Source organism: Cololabis saira, chromosome 3 (genome assembly GCF_033807715.1).
Source record: "Cololabis saira isolate AMF1-May2022 chromosome 3, fColSai1.1, whole genome shotgun sequence".
Taxonomy (NCBI): domain Eukaryota; kingdom Metazoa; phylum Chordata; class Actinopteri; order Beloniformes; family Belonidae; genus Cololabis; species Cololabis saira.
This window is the reverse complement of record NC_084589.1, coordinates 27347711-27369725: the sequence shown is the minus strand read 5'-3', so window position 1 is coordinate 27369725 and position 22015 is coordinate 27347711. Positions and strand designations below refer to the sequence as shown.

Genomic DNA, 22015 nt, shown 5'->3' with positions numbered 1-22015 from the left:
GAACGTGAATCCAACATGTTAATCCCTCTTAACTCGTATTCTGTATGTGCAAAGTAATTCTCTCCTTGACACCTGCAATGTGCAGGAGAGTTGTGAAAACCTCTCGGACACCAGGAAATGCGTGCAAGAACAGCGCTAGAAGGGAAGGGGGAGCAGGTGAACCAGTGCAGCTGTAATCAGCCCTCATGAAGGCAGATATTCATTTCGTTCCTTTCAGGAGCAGCAGAGACTTAAATGTCCCCACAATACAAGCTTAACCTCAGATCTGAGCGTGGCTGCCTGCTGCTGAGAAGCAGAGGATTAGGGTTGGGGATCCAGGAGAAGCAGAAGCAGAAGAGTTGGGGATGGGAAGAAGACAGTTCTCATTAACATACGCTGGAACTTATTTTGTTAAACAGTAGTTTTGTGGCTCACCACAAAACGTCTAATCCTCAGAGGTCACGTACAAGTTTACGCTAGAGCCTCATCCGAGTCTGAATGGGAACTTACTGTTTTGAGAATCTATCCTGATAACCAGTTCAATATCCAAACTGGAAGATGACTTTAGTGAAATAGCTAAAATAGACATAGTGGAAGTGGAATCACTCAGTCAAATGCTGTTTTCTACATGAATTATGAGGTAATTGAGCTATTATTGATCTCCTTAATCTTTTCTTTCTTGAAGTGCAAAGAATGGTTGGATGGATCAATCATGATGGGGACCTGTCCATGATGAAGAGAAAAGAAAAAAGACTCTGGCTGCATTTCTGTTTGGTTTGGCCAGATACGTCAGTGGTGCGTAGGAGTGAGTCGAGGGTATTCATCACCTCTGTATTCATAACATCCTGGCGACTGCCACACTCACAGAACTGAGCATGAGTCAGCCAAGTCTTTCAAAAACAATGTTTTCAGCACAGTGGAAAGTTAACTCTTAACCTTAACCTTGCTTTGTGGATTTTTTTTTTAAATTACATTTTGAAGTTTGTTTTTTTACCAGTTTTCTTTTATGTATCAGTAAAAATACAGAGATGCTACTTTCTCATAAAACTGTAGAGGTGCATTATGTGAAAAGCGGAGACTCAGTAAAAGTTGGTGAGAAGATGAATCAGCTTCTTTCAAACTGCAAAATGGTGCATGAGTCTTGGTGAAAAACAGTCAGAGCTCGGGGTTTGTTTCATATTTGACATTGTTTTGTCCCATTTTACTCACCTTGAATCTTACTTCCTGTCGACTTTGAAAGAAGATTTCCCCTTGTGGATGTCAGTTACTTTTGCATCCTGCTCCAAACCTGTTTTGGGTTTAGTCGGTTTCCCAACTGATCTGTTCCTGCCACCCGGACATTGTTGTAATCCTTTATTAACCATTTAATATATACACAGTCCCTGGTTTTATGGTGTTCTGATCTAGAATGATCTATCTATTGCACCAATCACCACAACAAATTCCTTGTGTGTGTTTAACAAACTTGGCAATAAACTTTTTTCTGATTCTGATCTAGACATTTCTAAGTGTGCCCTTTACTTTAGTGGATATTTCTTTAAATGTTAAGTTTTGGTTACCTATTATAAATTCTCCCTAAATGCCATCTAATCTGACACGGTTTCAAACTAAACCAAACTGGAAAAGCCCTCAGAAAAGCTTGTATATCAACACACATTTGATGTATAAATCTACTTTATTCTTTCATCCAAATGTACATCATCATCATCATCATCATCATCATAACCATCCCCTTCATTGCCACATTCCAGATCATCATTTTGACTGTATTATTAGCTTTTTTTAATTTTTCAAAAGCTAAAGCTGTGATAAATAAAAAACATTTGGTCCTATATATATATATATATATATATATATATATATATATATATATATATATATATATATATATATATATATATATATATATATATATATATATATATGGTCTAGGCAACATGGTATCAGGGTTAAGTAATAAATGTCTTGTTGCTACCCACAGAAAACATGAAACCTCACTGGAAAAAGTGCCCAAACAGTGTCATGAGATGACAGAAGGATGAGAGCTAATTGAGCACGAAACTGATGCCAGCAGGGAGCTAGGCGTTGGGCAAACCAAGAGAAAGGGAGTGGACTGCAAGCGTCCAAGAAGCAATGACCAGAGCTGTGAAATCAGATGAAAGGCAGCTAGACAAAAAGGAGATGAAAAGCGAAGCGGCTGAGGGGTGAGGAAGCACACAACAGAGCCACAGAGAGGCACGTTATTTACAATACAGGGACCTGGGTGGAATAAAATCATGTGAGCCACGGGGCACAGCAGAGCGGTATTTTGAGTCACACAAACACACAAAACACAATTTTTAGAAACTGTCAGAGTGAACATGTTGGCTTCAAATTTCTGTATTGTTAAATAAACTAAGCACCACACACTTGGGACAACAAAACTACCAATGGACTCTTCCTAAGAATTTAAATTCATATCAGTATTAACTTTACAGTTATTTTTAAATGCTATATCATAATTATTGATATTCTGATGAGAAAATATTACACTTTGGTGGAGAATGGGAGGCAAGGGGGAGTTGGAGCTGGAACCCGGAGGGTGTCGGTTCTGATGCCTGTATTTTGACATCACAAACTGACTTTCTTCCCAACAGCAAACAGATTATGGTCTTCTCTCATTTATAATCTCTGTCATTTCCTGGTGCGAATGAGTAAAATGCATCAAAGTATTGCTGTTTTCATTAACAAACCTGTGCGTTGCTTTTGTCCAGTTTTACTGTTACTGTTCATTGCGTGCAGCATATTCCCACGTCAGCTCCCCCGCTTGCTCCGACAATCACTAACACAGATACGCATGTTTACATTTTGATGTTTCTTAGACTCTGTCATAGGACATTATCCTCTCAGCAGACCAATAAAGTCTTTCTCCTTGATCAATGGCTCGGCTGATGAACACACGAACACCTGATGTTCTAAGACAATCACATCCTAGATTAAATACAAACAAGATGTACCTGTCCATGTAAGTCTGCATATCCATGGCTCTGCTGATCAGAACTGACTGCAATCAAAGCCGTGCAAAATGTTCTTTTTCTTCTTTCTTACATATTGGCGGGTAGTTTGTGTCTTAGTCCCTCTGAGTCTTTTCTGGTGAGTGGCAGCTGAGGGTCCTTTTTGCCATTTTTAGGTGAAGTGGAGTTGCCAGGAGTGGCTGCGTGTGCAGTCTGGCTGGGTTCAGGGGTGGATGCATGACAGGTCTGAACCGGGGCAGAGGTTGTGTTGAGTTTTTGGGAATGGGTAGGAGAGGCTGTGGTGGATTGTTTTAGGGACTGAACAGGGGTGGACTGTAAACTACAAGAAGTGGTGGTGGAGGCGATGGAAAGGGAGGAAGGGTTAGTGGAGCTCTGCTTTGGACGTAAAGTTGTTGAAGATGAGGTTGTTTGTGGGATTTGTTGGATGGTATGGCTGGCACCAGAAATGGGGCTTTGAGTTAAAATAGGAGAGGTTTGCTTCACAGGATGAACTGAGAAAGTAACTTTAGTTGGAGAGCTGGTGCTGACAGGTGTTGATGCAGGAGGTGAAGTTTGTATTGGAGTTACAGGAGATACTTGTTTTGGGATTGAGGTCCGGCGTCTGCTTGCGCTGGAGACAGAGGGCTGGAGGCAAGGTGTTGGACTCTGGGATTTACTCAGGAATGGGCCAGATGAGACTGGGATAGTTGATGGAGAAGATATAGGAGTAAATGTCTGGGCAGGAGTAACCGGTGTGATTGTCTGAGTAGGTGTTTGGGAGGGAGTAGAAGGTTGGGTACGAGTTGTCTGAGTGGGAGCTGAAGGGGTTGGGGTCAGGGCAGGGCTGAGGCCAGACAGCGGAGAGGCAGAGGGAGGTGTGTTAGATGCTTTGGCTTTGGGGCTCTGAGGATGTGCTGGAGAAGAGGTGAGCAGAGAGGAAGGGGGAGAAGAGGAAATGAGTAGTGACTTGGGCCCGCAAGGTTGAGGTAGAGGAACTGGGGTAGAAACAGAGGACGGAGGTGGTGTGGAGGATGGTGAAGGGGAGGAGGAACGGGGAGAGGGTGTAGGAATTGGCTTGGGACGGGGAGTAGACAGCGGGCTGGCTCCCACTGATGGCAGGGTGGAGCAGAGAGGAGGGGAGGAGAAGCCAGAAAGGCTTGTTGGTATTGGCTTTGGCCGAGAGGTCTGAGAGAGTATAGTTGTAGAAGATGAAGGAGTGAGTGCAGGTGATGGGATGGCAGAAGAGAGCAGAGTCTGCTTTGGAGGGGATGAAGACTGCAAAGAAGCCATGTGTGCAGCTGTGGGTGTTGGTATCGAGGCAGTGTGGGCTGTAGCTTGTGTTATGGTGGAAAGCACAGGAAAGTTGGGTTGTGCTTGTGTGTTACATGGTATATTTGTCATCAGCTGTACTTGAGGGTTAGAGGTCAGCATGCCTGCGCTTCCTCCCCTGGCCAACTGTCCTGCCAGGAATGGAGCTGCCAACAAATTACCACCAGAAGCCTTCCGATGAAGCGCAGGGTGAGGCTGCAGTCCGGCCCAGGAGCGATGAGGCAGAGTGGGCTGTGAGGCTGACAGCAGCCGGGCCTCCTGGGTGAGTCTTCCCAATGCTGGCAGACCCTGACAGCTACTTCCACTATGACGTAACAAAGCCTCTTTTGCGCCCTGCTGACAAGTGTTGCCATCTGGTGGACCACTGGAAGAGGCGGGTGGGTTGGTGGTTGTCACCTTGTGGATCGGGGAAGATGGCACTCCTCCTGTCGGGGTTCCGAGTCCTCCAGCGGTCATTGACGGATGGTCGGCCTGAAATCTTGGGCTGTAATGAAGAGTCCTTCCTTGTTGGACAGAAGGTGGAGCAGTAGAGGCTGGAGTGGGTGGCGTTTTAGCAGTTGGAGGTGATGTCACCCCACTGGGAGGGCACATAGTTGAAGGTGAGACAGGAAATCCTCCCCTTGGAGATAAACCACTCATACCTCCCAGTGCCATCATCCCAATGAGAGAGCTCACAGAGGGGCGTAGGGGCTGAAGCACAGGACCACGAGGAGGAGAAATAGGGAACGAGGATGAGGGAGAAGGAGAGATCATTGGGGAAGGCAGGAAAAAAGCCCCTCCAAGAGCATGCTGCTGCTGCAGCTGCTGTAGCTGCTGCTGCTGCTGCTGCTGCTGGTGCATCAGGGCGATGGCTACGTTACTGGTGGCAGCTGCCGTCTGTAGGGGGGCATGGACCAGCGGTGCCCAGATGACAGGGCGTGGCCGAGGGGATACCGTGCCGCTACCTCCCATCACCCCGCTTCTTCCTGCGGCAGCGGCTGCGATGGCATCCTGCATAGCTGGCATGCTATCATGTTTGACAATCTGCTGCACTAGCATGCTATCACAGGAACCAAGACCCCCTGCTGCAAGGCCTCCTCCAGCTCCTGGACCCCCTCCGCCTCGGCCTCCACCACGACCCATACTACCCCCCAAAGAACCACCCTGGGACGACTTCCGCAGGAGCATTGAGTTCTTCCTGCCTGTAGAGGAGGAAAACCAGAAAATAGGTTTCATCGAAGGTAAAGTTGTCTGGCGGGTAATAAACAAAGCAGACAGCAGGAGCTTTAGTATGGGCAGAAATAGGTGCTACTAGAAACTGATTTTGAATAATTTATATTTGAATTTGAATTGCTCAACTTGAATAATTGCATTAAAAAACTGAATCACATAATTTAAATTTGTATTGTTTAATTTAAATCATTGCATTGAAAAACTATATATAAACGACCAATGGGAGCTAGATATTTAGAAACCTATTGTGTTTTCTCTACGCGGCGACACGCACCGTACGACGCGCGTTGCCGCGATTGCTCTTCCTCCGGAAGACCCGGATGTCTGGCACGGTAACTCCAGTAAATTGAAATTAAATTGCAAGAACTGAATTTGAATCGTGAGAACTGAATGTGAAAGTATAAAGACAGTTGAATTTTCAGTGAGGATCAAATACAGTTTCAGAACAGTTGAATTCAATTTCAAATGATGCTATTCAGATTCAGTTTTTCAATGCAATAATTCAAATTAAACAATACATATTCAAATTATGTGATTCAGATTCAGTTTTTTAATGCAATTATTCAAGTTGAGCAATTCAAATTCAAATATAAATTATTCAAATTCAGTTTCTAGTGGCACATATTTCTGCCCATACTTTAGACTCAAAGATGTTCTAATCTTCACTGAAAACACTGCTAATCCTTTACGATCTGTGTTTAAATTAATTGAGCAGAACTGGACTGCTACCTTTAGATATTTTATGTTAGTTACTGAACAGATACGTTTGTGAGACAAATGCAGAAATCAGAAATTAATAATTTACCAATACGGTCCAAACGGTCAACAGCAACAGTTTCAAAGGCCCGCCTCATCATTGGGTGTTCCTCCAGAACTTCATTAAAGCTGTCCACACTGAGAGAGTACAAACGGCAATAGGTGTCTGCACGGACGCTGGCTGTCCTCCGTCCACGAGTTAACAAACAGATCTCTGAGGATGAGAGGAGAGGCGGTGGTTAAAGAATAACAGAGAAAGTCTTTTATTGCAATCAACTCACACTGTACACCTGCACAAAAGCAACCACAGAATTACCAACAACCTTCTTTTATTTCTTTTCCAAAAACAGTGAAACAGTAATAAAACACACCCACCACCAAAGTAAGATCCATCGCTCAACTTGGTTTCCTTGTTGCCACGGGTAAGCACACTGACTCGTCCGTGCTGGATGAAATACATCTTACGTCCAACAGTGCCTTCGCGAATGATGAAGTCAAATGGCTGAAACACCTCAAAGCGAAGCTTGGTCAACACAGCCGTCACAAAGTTGGGATCAGCATTGGCAAACAGCGGCATGTTGGCCACCAGGCTCCGGCAGTTAAAGCTGACTATCTCCTAAATAAAGAGGTTTAATGGATTACGTGAGAAGGGATGGAGGTCGGAGAGCTTTCTTGGGGACATGAAAACATTTGCATTACGATGTATTACCTCTTTCAGTGGCTCACTGAGTTCTCCCAGGATGTTCTCCTCATCAAACATTTTCCCCTGGAAACGGTGCTCGTAGTACTCGTGGATCTTCTGTCGCATATCTGCAGGCAGCTTGTGGAAGGACATGTACTGCTCCACCTGCTTGTACTGCAATAACATCATATGAAAATAAGGACAAAGTACATGAATAAAGAGAAAACAACAAATTTGTAAATCTGTTTCAACTAGTCACCAAGTAACAGGCACGGTTGCGAGAGAACAATATTGAAATACAGATTGTAAAATTACTTTGATTCAAAATGATGATGTGTAATTATTTTTTTTACTTAATTTTTACAAACTCTTTTCTCCTTGAAAAGGAGCAGTCTCTCCGTGATACAGATATAAATTGATTTGTATAGAAATAAATGATATATAAGTATAAATGTATCACTCCCTCATCAATTTCTCATTTTAACAGACAGTTAATAGTTTGAGGTGAGTTTAGTTATATTTCTGGTAGCAACTTTTGTCTCCCTTTTACAGAGAGCTAACAGAAATAAATTACTTGAATGCAATTTTTCTGGTCACTTTAAGGAATTAAAAAAAAATCACTATACTTCTGCACACAAAGTTGAACGTTTAGAGTATCACAGAAATAGACATAATAAGGAATAAATAAGGAGTCATTTTGAATGCTGTGACTTGTGAACAAGTGAATTAAAGATGTTCTTTATTTAACTTTCAAAACACTCTTATCAGGGAAAAGCTGTTGAGATTTTTCTTATTTATTTTTTTCCTGAAATATTTTTCGCATATTTTCTTTTTGTATTGCAATTGTCACTCAGAAAATGCAAATTCAAATGATCAACTTTAGGTCAACAAATATTTATTTAGCCACTTCCAAAGTCGACACAATTGTTGATTGAATACTAAGAATCACATGATTCCCCTGGACAAAATAATGTACGTTAGTTGATGAGTTCAGTGATACATACATTCAATGCCTATCTGTAATTATTTTTAGTATTTTTGCAAAATGTTTGATCAAATCTTTATTTCCTCTCAGTGCTGCACTCTGCAGCTCACCATCTCTGGAAAAAGTTTCCATCTTTGGCAAATTCTCCCTGCCAATATTATAACGATGCCATGGTTCAAATTCTCACAACCTGCTTAGACTTGTAGTTGAGCGAGCTGCAGTCAAAGTCCCGCTGCGTTCACTTGGGAGTAAAGACAGTCAAGTGCCAACTGCATATCAAAACAAGACTGTGGTATATTGTTGACAGATGAATTAACTTGAGTCACAGGATTACTATATTTTGACAAAAAAAATATTTCCACCTGACACTATTGATTTGCTTTGATCCTTCAAACCACATGAAGATCCTTCCATAAATGCCAAGCTTTCAACCAGATGGGCTCAACCCGGCCCATCTGTGCTGGTCTGGGTTGTGCTGGGAGTTTTTGGATCAAGCAGTTCCAAAAATAAAAAAAAAACTTAGCAGGTGACAGGAGGGAGAACCTGTCTACAGCTGTAGTTAATAAATGTTTTCAAACCTAAAATCGGGCTGTAGCTGCTAATACACTCAAGCAACACTAGTTTTTATTTGATGAATAAATATGTAACAATGTTTTCACAATAATGATAATAAAAAAGCCAAAAGGTTTGTGGATTTAGCCTTTCAACCTTTTGAATTATAACTTTGGAAATTGAGCATTAAACACCTTTAAGCTCTGGAAAATTTTCATAGCATATGGATTGATTATTGAAAATAAAAATGTAAAGCTCTTTAATGAAAATTTGTTGCAGAACCACAGTGCTGTGACAAAGTGTTTGCCCTTCCTGACCTTAACTGAGGAATGTGAAGCCTGCAGTGCTTAAGATGCTGCATGCATGATGTGTTGCTTTTTTGTGATATTTTATTCTTTGTCATGCTGTCAGACAGGTTGTCTTTAAGGGATTTCTTACTTTTACATGCCTGGCATTAATAAGGCATGGGCATGGCTTTTAAAATTTAACTCAGCTTTCCAAAACATCTGGTTGATCACAGTTACTTCATGATTTAACAAGGGGGGACAAAAAAATGAGAAGTGAGAAAAAAAAATTAATCTCAATAAATCTGTTAGGGGACAAATGCCTTTTCACAGCACTTTATGCATAAATAGGCAGAATAGAGGACATTTAAACTATTACATACAGTTTATAGTTAGAAATGCAAGTAGCAACAGATGGATGAAATTCACATTTCACCTTCTCCTGGTACTGCCGTCGTGAGGAGTCCAGTGACTGTATGAGAGCGGTGGCATGACCGATGAACATTGCGTAGCAGGTGGCGCCTACGATCATACTGAGCATGGTGAGCCACACATCCGTCATCCCCTCTGGAGCCTGGGCACCATACCCAATACACAACATGTGGCTCATGGCTTTGAACAGAGCATAGGAGTACTGCACACCCCATGTGTCGTTCTGTCAGCGGGACACAGGCAGAAGCAAGTGTAAAGTGATAACCACATAATATATATAAAAATATCTAGTCATTCCCAATTTAGTCATGTTACAGAAGCCCCCTTCCCCCAGGACCTTAACTCAGAACAACTAACAGCTCTCAGAAGTTTGTAACTGCTGAAACAGCGTGGCTGCAGAACATAAAAAGCACACATTCAGTGAATGAGAGTATAAACACATAGAACCACCTGTGTGTTTGTGTGCACCTGCTGTTTAGCGTGCGAGTCACATTATAACAAGATATTAATGCAGGATGATGGGACTTTCTCTGGGGAATATCCCAGCATCAGTCTGCTTAGCAACCATCACTCATAGCAACCAGTGAGACATGACTCAGCTGTTAATACAACTGCATATCTCCATCCGCCGCTGTAGGGCTACATGCAGCTTTGCACCTTTGCGTGCATTCACACCTCTACACAGTCTCTGATGAGGGTTTTAATTAGACAGTCTTCTTAATCCTTCCTAATGATGACAGTCCATTTTATTCCTGAAGGACATGTTGCTGCATGAGCCAATTAATTCAGAAAAGGAAGACACCATTTAATATCTCATAAACAGCCTCCCTGTGTACACGCACAGAAAAACCCCAGCTCTTTTCAGAATTTGCACTCTGCCCTCATCTGGTATAAATATTCTAAACTCTGTTCAAACAAGCTCTGAGAGCGCTTTGTGTAATTCACTTAACTCCGCTTGAAATTTCTATTTTGTTTATCATGCAATAAAACAATGTTCCCATGTGTGTAGTAGAGAAACACAGTTGCATTAGGACTCCTGGATGGAGACTCACCACCATCAAATTCTTGGCAACCCAGCAATCAGGAGGGAAGTCCTGCAGCATCGGGACAAGGAACTGGAGACAGCCGTCCCAGTGACACAGTAACAGCATCATACCAATCAGGTTTACTATCCTCACCATGGCACTGGCGAGGTCATATGTCATATGGAATATCTGATGGAGAGAAAAAAGAGAGCGCAGAGGATGGAACAGAATAAAAAATAAGGGTATAACCACACTTGTCCAAGGCATCTCATCCCATAGTCTCGAGGTCAGAGGCCCCATGTTAAATAAAACAAAAAGGGTGAGCTGGAGGGGTGTCTCGACCCTCAAAACAAACTGTGTAATAAGAAAGTGCTTTGTGATGAATCATGTCTTAAACAGGCTCTTTTTCCCTTCATCTGCGCCGCTCACCTCCTCCCACTGGTGGATGTAACGGATGAGTCTGGACAGGCGGAGCAGCCGAAGAAGGCTCAGGATTTTGGTGAAGCGGAAAATGCGCAGTGCCCTGGCCGTCCTGTACACCTCGGAGTCCAGACTGTCCACCATCAGGAAGATGTAATCCACCGGGATGGATGACACAAAGTCCACCAGGAACCAGCTCTTCAAGTAGTTCTGGCGTATCGCCCTGAGTGAGGGGATAATAATTGAAGACCAGTGACATGCCTCATTTGTGGAAGTGAGTCAAACATTTTCCTGGCATGAGACACCCCTCATTAATATTAATCTGGAACACACTGGAGCTTAAACAAAGCTCTGGCACATCACTTTTTCTCATCCTTCATATGAATTTGTTTGAACAGTAACCTTACAGATGGCCAGAAGAGCAAATTTAAATTCATGGCAATGGGCTGAATGAGCTGGTATGCTCCAGCATGCACAACCGCAGTACCACAATATGACAGTACACACAAATACTCCTTCTGACCTGGGGTCAAGCAATATCTCTGTGTTGTCTTCCTTAACAATGCCAGTCCTGAAGTTGAGAACCAGGTCAACCATGAAGAGCGTGTCAGAGACCACGTTGAAGATGATCCACGAGGCAGTGTTTTCATCTCGAAAGAAGGTGATGCCCACCGGCAGGACGATCAAGTTGCCCATCATCAATACTAACATCAGCAGGTCCCAGTAAAATCTAGAAAGACAGAGAATTACTCAACTCCTGCACTTTTGTTATGTCCTTGTAAGTCCATAACATGAACATCTAAGATATGCTTTGAAATATATTTTATATTTTAATTATATTTATTGTGTTATTTCCTTGTAAGTTTAAATATTTGTGCAATACTGATCAAAAACATTGATAACATTTTTTTCATATCAGAGCAATATCTATAAAGAAATAAAAAGACATGGACATTGTTGGGATGGAAAGCTGTTTCACTGAAAAATAAATAAATACTTAAATCATTACATTTTTATAGTTCATTAAATAGATAAATATGACAATGAAAACATACAAAATAAATCTTACATTAATAAATATTCAATAAAATAAATAAATATGATGATAAAATAAATAAAACATTAATAAATAAAATCATTTTTTTAAATGAAAACTAATTTCATATTGGTGTGTTTATTTATTTCATGACACTTTTATTTCATAATGCTATATCTTTTATTATGTTGGTACCCATTAGGGAACGAAAAGCTCACAATGATCACTGAAATAACCTGAAAAAGTAACTGACAAAAGTAATATTAGTAAATAGTAATAGTAAATAATATTTGACTGAAAACTGACAGATGAAAATAAAACATTGGCTATATATTGTGGTTTAACAGAATTATTCATATAAAAACATACTAATGAAAGTACTTGGTACCCCTCGAAAAGACACAAAATCATTTGACCAAAATGACATGTTAGACTTAAGTGAGTCCTATAATTAACATCACAGCCATTTTTAATCTTGCAGTAAGCCAGTCTGTCTATTTAAAGGGTTAAAAGTCATCACTCTGTTGTGCTGGACATGGAAGAGGAAGCAAAGGAGAGAGTTGGCTGAGTAGATCAGAAAGAGAATTAAAAGCCCCTTTCACACAGAGATTCCGCAATATTGGTGTAAAGAAGTCCTGCCAATACGCCGCCTTTGTTGGTTCACACAGAACCATACAACGCCGGCATAACGCCGCTCCCGTCTGTAAATTCACACAGCATGCCGGCGTTCCGCAATCAGAGGCGTGACGACAGCGTCAGCGTCTAGTGGCATGCCGGCATGCCGGTTGTGTCATTCACACAGACCCCGTTTCGTCTCTGTGACGGCTCTGTGACTACCTCCGCTGCCGGCTTATTGGTGGGGCCACTTGGCCCCCCCATTCCGCCTCCGTGACTTTCACACAGAACAGCGAGGCGGCTTAAAGGCGCAACGTTCCCGCCTCGAACTGGCTGTGTGAAAGGGGCTTTTAAACCATTTCCAAGAAGCCTGATGTTCCTGTGACAACAGTTGCTAATTTCATTCAGAAGTTGACTGTAACCATCCTTCCTAGGCATCGCTGCAAGAGGAGAATTGACAATTGACAAATTGCAGAGATGGATAATACAAATGGTTTCCCAAAAGCCCAGAACAACTTCCAAAGAGATTCAAGGTGAACTCCAAGGTCCAGGTACATCAGTAGCCCCTTTCACACAGCCAGTTCGAGGCGGGAACGTTGCGCCTTTAAGCCGCCTCGCTGTTCTGTGTGAAAGTCACGGAGGCGGAATGGGGGGGCCAAGTGGCCCCACCAATAAGCCGGCAGCGGAGGTAGTCACAGAGCCGTCACAAGAGACGAAACGGGGTCTGTGTGAATGACACAGCCGGCATGCCGGCATGCCACTAGACGCTGACGCTGTCGTCACGCCTCTGATTGCGGAACGCCGGCATGCTGTGTGAATTTACAGACGGGAGCGGCGTTATGCCGGCGTTGTATGGTTCTGTGTGAACCAACAAAGGCGGCGTATTGGCAGGACTTCTTTACACCAATATTGCGGAATCTCTGTGTGAAAGGGGCTAGTGTCAGACCATCTGTCACTGACGAGACAAAGGAGGAGGACTCCACTGTTGAAAGAAAATAATAAAAATGACAGACCGGAATTTGTCAAAATGAAATTATTGACAAGCCACAAAGCATCTGGGAAAATGTCTTTTGGACAGATGGGACTAAATTTGAGCTTTTTGTCAAGTAACATCAGCTCTTTGAATGCTTAACTTTTGCTTCTGTAAACATAGAGCAATAAGTTATCAAGGCATTCTGGAGTGAAATGTGCTGCCCTGTCAAGAGGCTCGGTCCCAGCTGCAGGTCATGGGTCCTCCAACAAGTCAGTGATCAAAAATGTAGAGCTAAAAACACTCAAGAATGGCCAAGAAGAAAAAGATTGGATTATTCTGAGGTGGTCTTCTATGAGCCCCAGGGTTTCCCAACGCTGGTCCTCGTTGCACACTGTCCTGCATGTTTTAGATGTTTCCCTGATTCAGCACACCGTGATACTTTAGATGCGTCATCAACAGGGGTGTGCAGACCTTGATGACAAGCTAATGAGGGCCGTTAATTAGAATCAGGTGTGTTGATGAAGTGAACATCTATGAAAACAGCTGAAACATGCAGTCTGGAGAAGAAACTCTTCAACCCTGGAATAGCTGGAGGAGTTTGCTCATGAAAGGTGGACCAACAGACCTCTCACGTGCAGAAGTCTCATTGACAGTTACAGAAATCACTTGATTGCAGCGTTTGTCTCGAAACTTTGTGCAACAAAATATTAAGATTAGGGTCCCATCCTTTTTGACAAGGCCGGTTTCATTTGTTTGTTTTTAATGATTCTGTTGAACCGCAATTTAAAAGCAATGTTTACATTTTAATGAATGAATATTCAGGAAATTATTAATGATTACTTTGTCAATTTCAAGTTATTTCAGAGACAGTCGTTTTTTATCTTGTTTATGGAAGGATGTACAGTTACCTGAACCAGCATTAAATGTGATGGTAGCCTTTAACACAGTTTGACATGTCAAAGCTTCATGAGGCTGCCATGTATCACTCAGAGATTTATATTATGATTTATACTGAACAGCCATTCTAATCAGGTTTTTATTATCAATTATTTTTTTATGTAAAAAGTGTCCACAGAGGAAATGCCTGGGATGTGAGTCATGGTGCAAAAGGTCTGGAAGAAAGAAAACAAATTATCTGAAATATTTTATTATTATTCCCCATAGTTTATTTCAGTGTTTTATGTTGAAATTGCATTAACATGCACACACTGTCACACGAATCATCTGTATGAAGTCTGTTCCATCTTAAATATGACAGCATGCTATTTGTGGAAGCATTGTGCAAATGTATTTAACCTTCACAAAGAGACGCTAAATGTATTCAGTTTTAGTCGATCTGCAAGACGCTCAATTACATTGCATTGCGTCGGGGAACAGACTGAGGCAAATTATGAGTAACCTTGGTCGGCCTCATCAGTTTCGGGACATTACGCTGTGACGTAGGGCAGTAATAAAAATGCAGGAAATCGTTCGTGTCATTTGGATTCTGAAAGCATTTAGTGCATGAGAGAGGAGCCGATCCAATCAACTGGAGAGGATTCTTGTAATTTCTCTTTTTCTCCTTCTCCATATCCCTGATCCCTTCATGCATCACCTTTGCTTGCTTATTCTTTGCTGCTGTCTCTGACTCTGCCTCAGTCTATACGTACCCTGTCTCTTTTTCTCCAGGAAACCACTGCCAAGCTCTGCGGTCTATTGCATTTGAACACTTACTTAGTAGCATAACCTCATGCTGTGATGCTTCCGCCAGACTGATGAAGATTAAGCATGCGTGAGTCATCACTCCATATACTCTCCTCCCCGACGTTGTCATTTATACTGACAGATATATCACTTCCCACTCATTGGCAACAAATAAAGTGATTATTTACAGCAACCAACGCTAACCCCTACAACACGCCTTGGCGACTGTGATTATATGGAGCAAATCTGTAATCTGTAGCGCTGCCCTGGTTTGTTTTTCTGTCTGTCACAGCTATTCATATATGTAGATGCTAATATCATAAGGACGTTTGTCGTTTTTTGGGTTTCAGTGTTACTTGGGCAAAATAAGCCGTGCCTGTATCCCAGCTAGGATTTTTTTTCTCTGTTTACTCACATTTTAAAACAAAGAAATAAGTCATTTGATAGATTAAATCATTGCAAAATGTTTAGATGATAACAATGGTTGATTTTTGCAGCCCTATTTCAGTGGTGATGACCAGAAATAGACCACTTTTTTCCGAGGATTACTACACATAAGGAGGTCAGTAAGAAAAAGAAGAAAGGCTAAGCCATGGGGGTATGTAGGGTTTGCAAATCAGGCCCTCAATGGGGTCTGCATTATATTGGGCAGCAGAGGGGTCAGGAGGTGTAGGGGCACTGGATCGGTCTCTGAGGCAGCAGGAGTTGCCTCATGCTGGATGTGGTTCAGCAGACGAAAGCCTTGGGTGGTGTAGTGCCACCTGGACACGAGCCAGGCTGTGTCTGCTGGGTGAGCGTGCCCCAGAAACCCAAGGAAACCTCACTGACTATGTGTACAAGTGCATTTGAGCATCATATACTTTAAAAGTGAATTTATTTTACATTTTACATGTATCAACTCAATTCTTTCTGTTTTTCTGTAGAGAATTATATGTTTTGTTGCAATTTTCATAGTTTTGAATGAGACTATTCTGAGTTCATCTCTTTATAGTTGTAGCATTTTCATGTAACATACTGTTTCATTGTGCATTAAATACGCCTCTGTGGACTAAACTCTAAGGTTCCCTCTGTTTAGGCAGCTAAATCAAACTTGAATCCAGTAAATCAAAGCCACCCAACAGACAAAGAGATATCACATCCAAAATAAAATTGCATTTGTAAAGTCAAACTAAATACCTCACTAACCCGTGTCTCTGAACTCCAAACCGAGAAAACAGAAGTTATTATTTTTGGTACCAAGCATCTTTTAGGATTAGTTGTTGTTGTGATGGCAAACTGTGCGAAACCTTGTTGTTATTTTCGATCCGGATTTGTCGTTTAAACAGCATATTAATCAGGTTTGTAATCAGGTTTTCCATCTCCGTAATATTACAAAGATTAGGAACATCCTCTCCCAGAGTGATGCGGAAAACTAATTCACGTGTTGTATCTTCTAGACTAGATTACTGTAATGTGCTATTAGCAGGATGTCCAAGTAATTTGCTGAATAGGCTCCAGCTGATCCAAAATGCAGCAGCGCGACTGCTGATAGGAATCAACAAGAGAAACCACGTCTCCCCAGTGTTAGCCTCACTCCACTGGCTCCCCGTAAAACTCCAATCCAATTCAAAATGTAATTACTTACGTATAAAGCCCAAAACAGCCTAGCTCCGCGATATTTGCAAGACCTGATACCTTTTGTTCCTAAGAGAGCTCTCCGTTCTCAGAGGGCAGGTTTACTCGTAGTTCCTAGAGTATCGAAATGTAGATTCGGAGGACGGGCCTTCTGTTATCAGGAACCATTACTATGGAACCAACTTCCAGTTTGGGTTCAGGAGGCTGACACCACCTCCACCTTTAAAACCAAACTTAAAAAATTTCTGTTCAGTAAAGCCTATAGTTAGTGTAAACTCTAGTGTGTTAGGCTCAGTAGTCATAGCTGCAGCTGCAGGACAAGAATAAAACAGTTTGTCTCAAACATAGCTTCGTTGTAGAAATGCTGCTATAGACCAACGCTGCAGGGAGGCACCAACCCACTGAGCGGTGCCCAACACCCCTCCTTCTCTTGCGTCTCTCAGTTATTAATTAGAGGTATCTCATAACCATCATTGTTCTCCATTGTTCTTGTAGTTTGTTGTGCTGGTCTGCCCCCTCCTTTTCTCTTTGTACATGTTTGCAGGCCAAAGCCTCATGAGCTGCATGCTGACCTGCAGTCCCCCCCTCTGATCATCCCACTGCTGCTTCCACCTGTCTGTATAGATCTCTGTTGGATACCTGTTGACATCCTGACCTACAGTCCCGCCCTCTGACCACCTCAGTGTCTGCTGTCTACATCTGTTTATACAGCCATCCCTGTAGTGCACCAATTTACCATTGTGTGTGTCTCTCCTCTCTCAGTTTTTTTTTTCTGTTTTCTCTTTTTCTTTTCTGCCCAGATGGCCTCCGGCAGGAGGGTCCCCCCTTATGAGCCAGGTCCTGCTCAAGGTTTCTTCCCTCCTAAAGGGGAGTTTTTCCTTGCTACCGTTTATGTTATGTTTATGTTTATGTCAAAATTGCTCAGGGGTCATGTTCTGGGTCCCTGGAAAGCGCCTAAAGACAATTCCTGTTGTAATAGACGCTATATAAATAAAACTGAATTGAATTGAATATAAGTGTGCACACTTGTGAGTGCTGTCCACACACTAACTATACACACAAATAGGAATTGCAAATGCAATCAAAGCTGTTCTCTATAGCCTCATCAGTATTCCAAATTGAACATGAACAGATGCTGCAGGATAACTGACCTGCCTTTACCTGCTCAGCTGTTGTCAAGCTAAACACTAATTTTACTGTAATTGAGGCCAAGTGTCTCCTGAGCAGTCTGGGAGTGGTTCCCTGCTCACAGTTGGGCACATGTCAGTACCTCGCAAGTTTCCACTCATCATCCTGCTAGACAAGCAGAAAAACAAGCACAACAGCAACTGGCACCTACATTTTACTATATAATCTGTGTTTATGAATACGTATACATTAAATAATCTAACCAAATGGGTGAAGCAACAATATGTAATTTTATAATGAGGTGCACAAGCTTATCAGCAGACTTTGTGATGACAGATTGATGAAGATAAGCTAACAAGCCCTTGTCCTCAAGGTTGATGCCAGGAAATAACACAAAAAGCAGTTTTAGAGGTAATGTGTCTCCTCCACTCTGCTGTGTGTACTCACAAAAGACCTCTTCAGATGTCGTTCACGACTACAGGTACTTAACTGGAAAGTTAGGTGACTGAATTATGCATAATGCATACTCAACATGCATAATATTGAACACATACATAATTTAAAAGAATTCAATTATCCCCCTGCAATAGGATAATGAAGACTATTAACATCTTTTCTCTTGTCTTTGATGGGGATAAGTAAGTGTAGGAAAGACTGATGTTCGAAGGTGGCAAAATTCCCTCCACACCCTTCATCTATCCTTCCCTCTGTTTATCACTGTCAGCATTCATCATTGCACCTGCCCTTTAACGACCACTATAGGGAAGGATCATTGCATCCACAGACAATACAAAGCGGAACAGACTATGTATGCCCTTGTGTGGCTGATGAGACAAAAGTGGGCCAAGAGCCTTGGGGATCAAGTCCTCCATTGTTGCTGTAGTGTGTCTGGAAATTGTGAATGCTGTCAATCTCTCTCCTGGCCACCTGCACCTTTTAGAGGTGAATATATAGTAAGGAGTCTTAACTGTCAAGAATGTGACTGTTTAAACTATCAGCCAATTGATGGTAACATATGTTATGGGGGGCATTCAAATTACCCTGAGCACTCATGCAATATCTCTCCAAATATCTCTCCAGTATTTACTGTATCTCCATGTGAAATAAATGTTAAGCCAGAGAATTCAGTAAAATTGACTCATTTTGAACTTGAAACAAAATTATTCTAAATTGTTATACATACTTCCCAGAAGGGAGTGCTGTGCTGGATCCATGCACTGGGTGCATGAAAACATTATCAGCATTTCACTTAATCGACATGAAAGACATCTTGCACCTCTTGGCTAAATTTGTTCTCCCAATTTGCATTTCCTTGCCTCTGTTATCCATGCAAGTTACTTTTTTTTCTATGAACAAAATGCAGCCGGTATCTGCTGTCTTACTGCCAGCGTGCTGTTGTCTACCCTGGAGGCCCCTTCACCTACTCAGTTCCTTTACTGCCACTCTCATAAACACATCTCCCTCTGTTTTGTTGTTTCCCCCTAAACACTTTTTTTTATTCTCTTACAAACCCTGTTTCCATCAGACACTTTTTTCTAACACTAAACTTCCTATAAATGGACTCTACATTCAGCCTCTTGTCCTCCCCCCTATTTCACCCATTAACTGCACAGGAAGCTGCTATATGCATGAATGCATAATCTGTTCTCTTTCCAATTTTCTCCTTCTTAAAGGGGACCTATTATTTAAAACGCAGTTTTTCTTGCTTTAACATATATAAAGTGGTCTCCCCTCAGCCTGCCAACTCAGAGAGGGAGGAAAGCAACCAAATTCTGCAGTGTCTGTACAGCCGCCCGGATGAGCCGTCCAGTGTGACGTGGCTTCTACGAGCCGTTCAGATTCTGCTCCCTTTCGTTACGTAACCAAAATGCAAACCACGCCCACAACTAAACACCGTGTCCTAACTGCATGCGAGCGTCCGACTATCGCATCGCACTGTGTGACATCGGACGCTCTCTGTCCATCTCCCTCCAGCCAGCTGCCACTTTATTGAGGTTTTTGTAGTGAAATGAGGAGGAATCATAGAGATAACTTCTCATTTCAACTAACTGGATCAGCCGTTCCTCATCCATGACTGTTTCCTACAGCGCTTTCAACCGGCTTTCAACGCGAGCGACAGGAAGAAAATAGAAGCAGGGCGTCCGACAAATGTTCAGCTCAAAACGACGCACCGCGTCGTGCCCCGTCGTGCTGCGCAGCGCTGCGTCGCTGTGGCCAGTTAGGACAGTCCAATAGAAAATAAAGCAATGGAATTGATTTTGTCGCTGACGCTCACTCGCATCGCATGCACGGTTTAATAGTGTACGCAGCCGGCTGCTCTTCTGCCCAGAGCGATGCTTTGTGCCCTCCCCTGCTACACGTCATTCAGGCAGCCAATCAGCACAGAGCTTCATTATCATAACCGCCCCGCCCACTCAGAATCCCACATAGATAATGAGGTTAGAGAATGGGATGATAAAGACATGGCTCATAGGCTGAATTTCTAATTTATTTAGAAAAAACAATCAAAAGCTTGTTTTTAAGACATTCAAGGCCTGTTTAAAATAGGTATTACATGCCATAATAGGTCCCCTCTAACTGCACAGGAAGCTGCTAAATGCATGAATGCATAATCTGTTCTCTTTCCAATTTTTTCCTTCTTAAGCATATATTATCATGCTTCAGGAGTGCTGTTTAAAATCAGCAATTTCCACTTTTTTTGATCATTTTTTCTTCTAAAAGAAGACTAATCATCCTTTATATGCTACAAGTGGCATTTGTTCCACAGAGTTATGGTGTGTCTGTGCGGCTCCATACCTGAAGTCACTGTAAGGGTGTATGATCCACGACCCAGCTGATTTCATTCTTTCCTGCTCCAGAGCCACGGCTTTGTGCGACCCAAACATGCGCAGGCTGAACTTGTTGACTCCCGGCTGCAGCATGGCCTCGAACTGCCTCTGGATGAAGGTGCTCTGGTTGGAGTTGCTGTAGTCCTCTCCGTCCAGCCCCATCATCATGCCGAACCCGCCCAGCCCGGACTGAGCCACCGTGTCGGGGCTGCCCGCGGCGGTGGTGTTGCAGGCCGTGGTGGTGGTCGTCTCCGTGCCGGTGGCGACCACCAGGACCCCGGTGGTCCCGGCGGAGGAGGAGGTGGAGGCCAGGGGGGCGCGGGCCGCCGCGAAGCCCACGGAGCGCTGCGGCGGCGGGGGCAGCGGCAGCGGCCCCGGGGTGGTCGGGGTCCCCGCTGCGCGAAAGGTGAGGCCATCCCTGGTGGAGGAGCTCATGATGGAGAGGCGGCGGAGGCGGCCACCCGAGGACCCGCTCTCCGCCCCGAAGGAGCCCCTCTCCCCCTCCAGGGAGGCCAGGGACAGCCGGTAACCCGGGGAGGGGAGGCTGCCCTTGCTGCGCCGCTTGGGCAGGCTGTCCCCCCCACCCACACCTCCAGACACCCCATCCATCCCAACTCAGGGATGGATGGATGTGGGCGCACTTCCGACCCTCTCAGGAGAGCCGGGGGTTAATAGGCTATTGTGCCCTGTCTGGATGAATCTGGACGTCAGTCAGACTTATATGATTAAATAAAAGTAGGGAATAAAAAGTGTCCAGAGTGACTATTCATTCTTTTGCAGGTGACAGCTCACATTTTTCTCCCTTTATCTGGCAATGTGGCCATCCTTACCTCTGTGCCCTTGGAAATGGCCCCACGCAGATATTGAATCCTTCACCTTGTCAGCGTGACGCCTGTAACCTCACTTTTCCTCTTTTCTTTAAGAGTGTCTTTTTTCCCCATTTACAGATGTTTCTGCATCATTCCTCCTTCCTCGTCCTTGAAACGCTGCTCTCCGCCCGAGGCCCCCCCTCTCCTCTCCACAGCCGCCCTCAACGCTCCGACGCCGGTCATTTTGGCACCGGTTTCCCGGTTTATTGTAGATAACGGCGCTCGACGCTCATTGGCCGCCGGTGTCTGTGTTACATGTCCAGACCTCGTATCCAATTTAGCCCCTTTTCAGCACACGCCATTGTGTAAGATATGTGTAAGATATAAGGTAGTAAATTTAGGATCATTCATCCGAACACTGATGGCAAGGACGCTTGATCCTCTGCCAAAACCGTATGGGTTGTCAATGGAAATCAGGGACGCGCATTACAGGCGCAGACGGGCGCTCGCACTCCGAGGCGCACGGATTCATTCTAACACAACACCCAGAAATACGCAAACAGGGGAAAAAACACATCGTTATGAACACTCACGGCTGCAGACAGGAGTCAAAATTCCACCTAATCTAACCCATTCTTTCACGGAGTCCACGACACGCTGTCATTTTCAGTATCCGAGCG

At 43.3% G+C, this 22015-nt stretch overlaps 1 protein-coding gene across 1 annotated transcript; it reads right to left on the bottom strand.

The window, feature by feature from the left end:
- Positions 1 to 1930: 1930 nt before the first annotated feature.
- LOC133440614 (potassium/sodium hyperpolarization-activated cyclic nucleotide-gated channel 1) lies at positions 1931 to 21135 on the bottom strand. The gene is made up of 9 exons (XM_061717935.1): positions 20495 to 21135; positions 11173 to 11379; positions 10659 to 10872; positions 10257 to 10418; positions 9209 to 9427; positions 6979 to 7125; positions 6645 to 6885; positions 6319 to 6483; positions 1931 to 5482 (listed from the first exon to the last, which is right to left on the bottom strand). The coding sequence occupies exons 1-9, from the start codon at positions 21133 to 21135 to the stop codon at positions 3063 to 3065; spliced, it is 4416 nt and encodes a 1471-aa protein (XP_061573919.1). The 3' UTR covers positions 1931 to 3062.
- Positions 21136 to 22015: the final 880 nt, after the last annotated feature.

Coding starts and splice junctions, on each gene's coding strand:
- LOC133440614 (XM_061717935.1), bottom strand. CDS start 21,135: ATGGATGGGGTGTCTGGAGGTGTGGGTGGGGGGGACAGCCTGCCCAAG. Junction 10,419..10,658: donor ACATCCACCAGTGGGAGGAG/GTGAGCGGCGCA, acceptor TCTCTCCATCAG/ATATTCCATATGACATATGA. Junction 7,126..9,208: donor GACGGCAGTACCAGGAGAAG/GTGAAATGTGAA, acceptor ATGTTATTGCAG/TACAAGCAGGTGGAGCAGTA.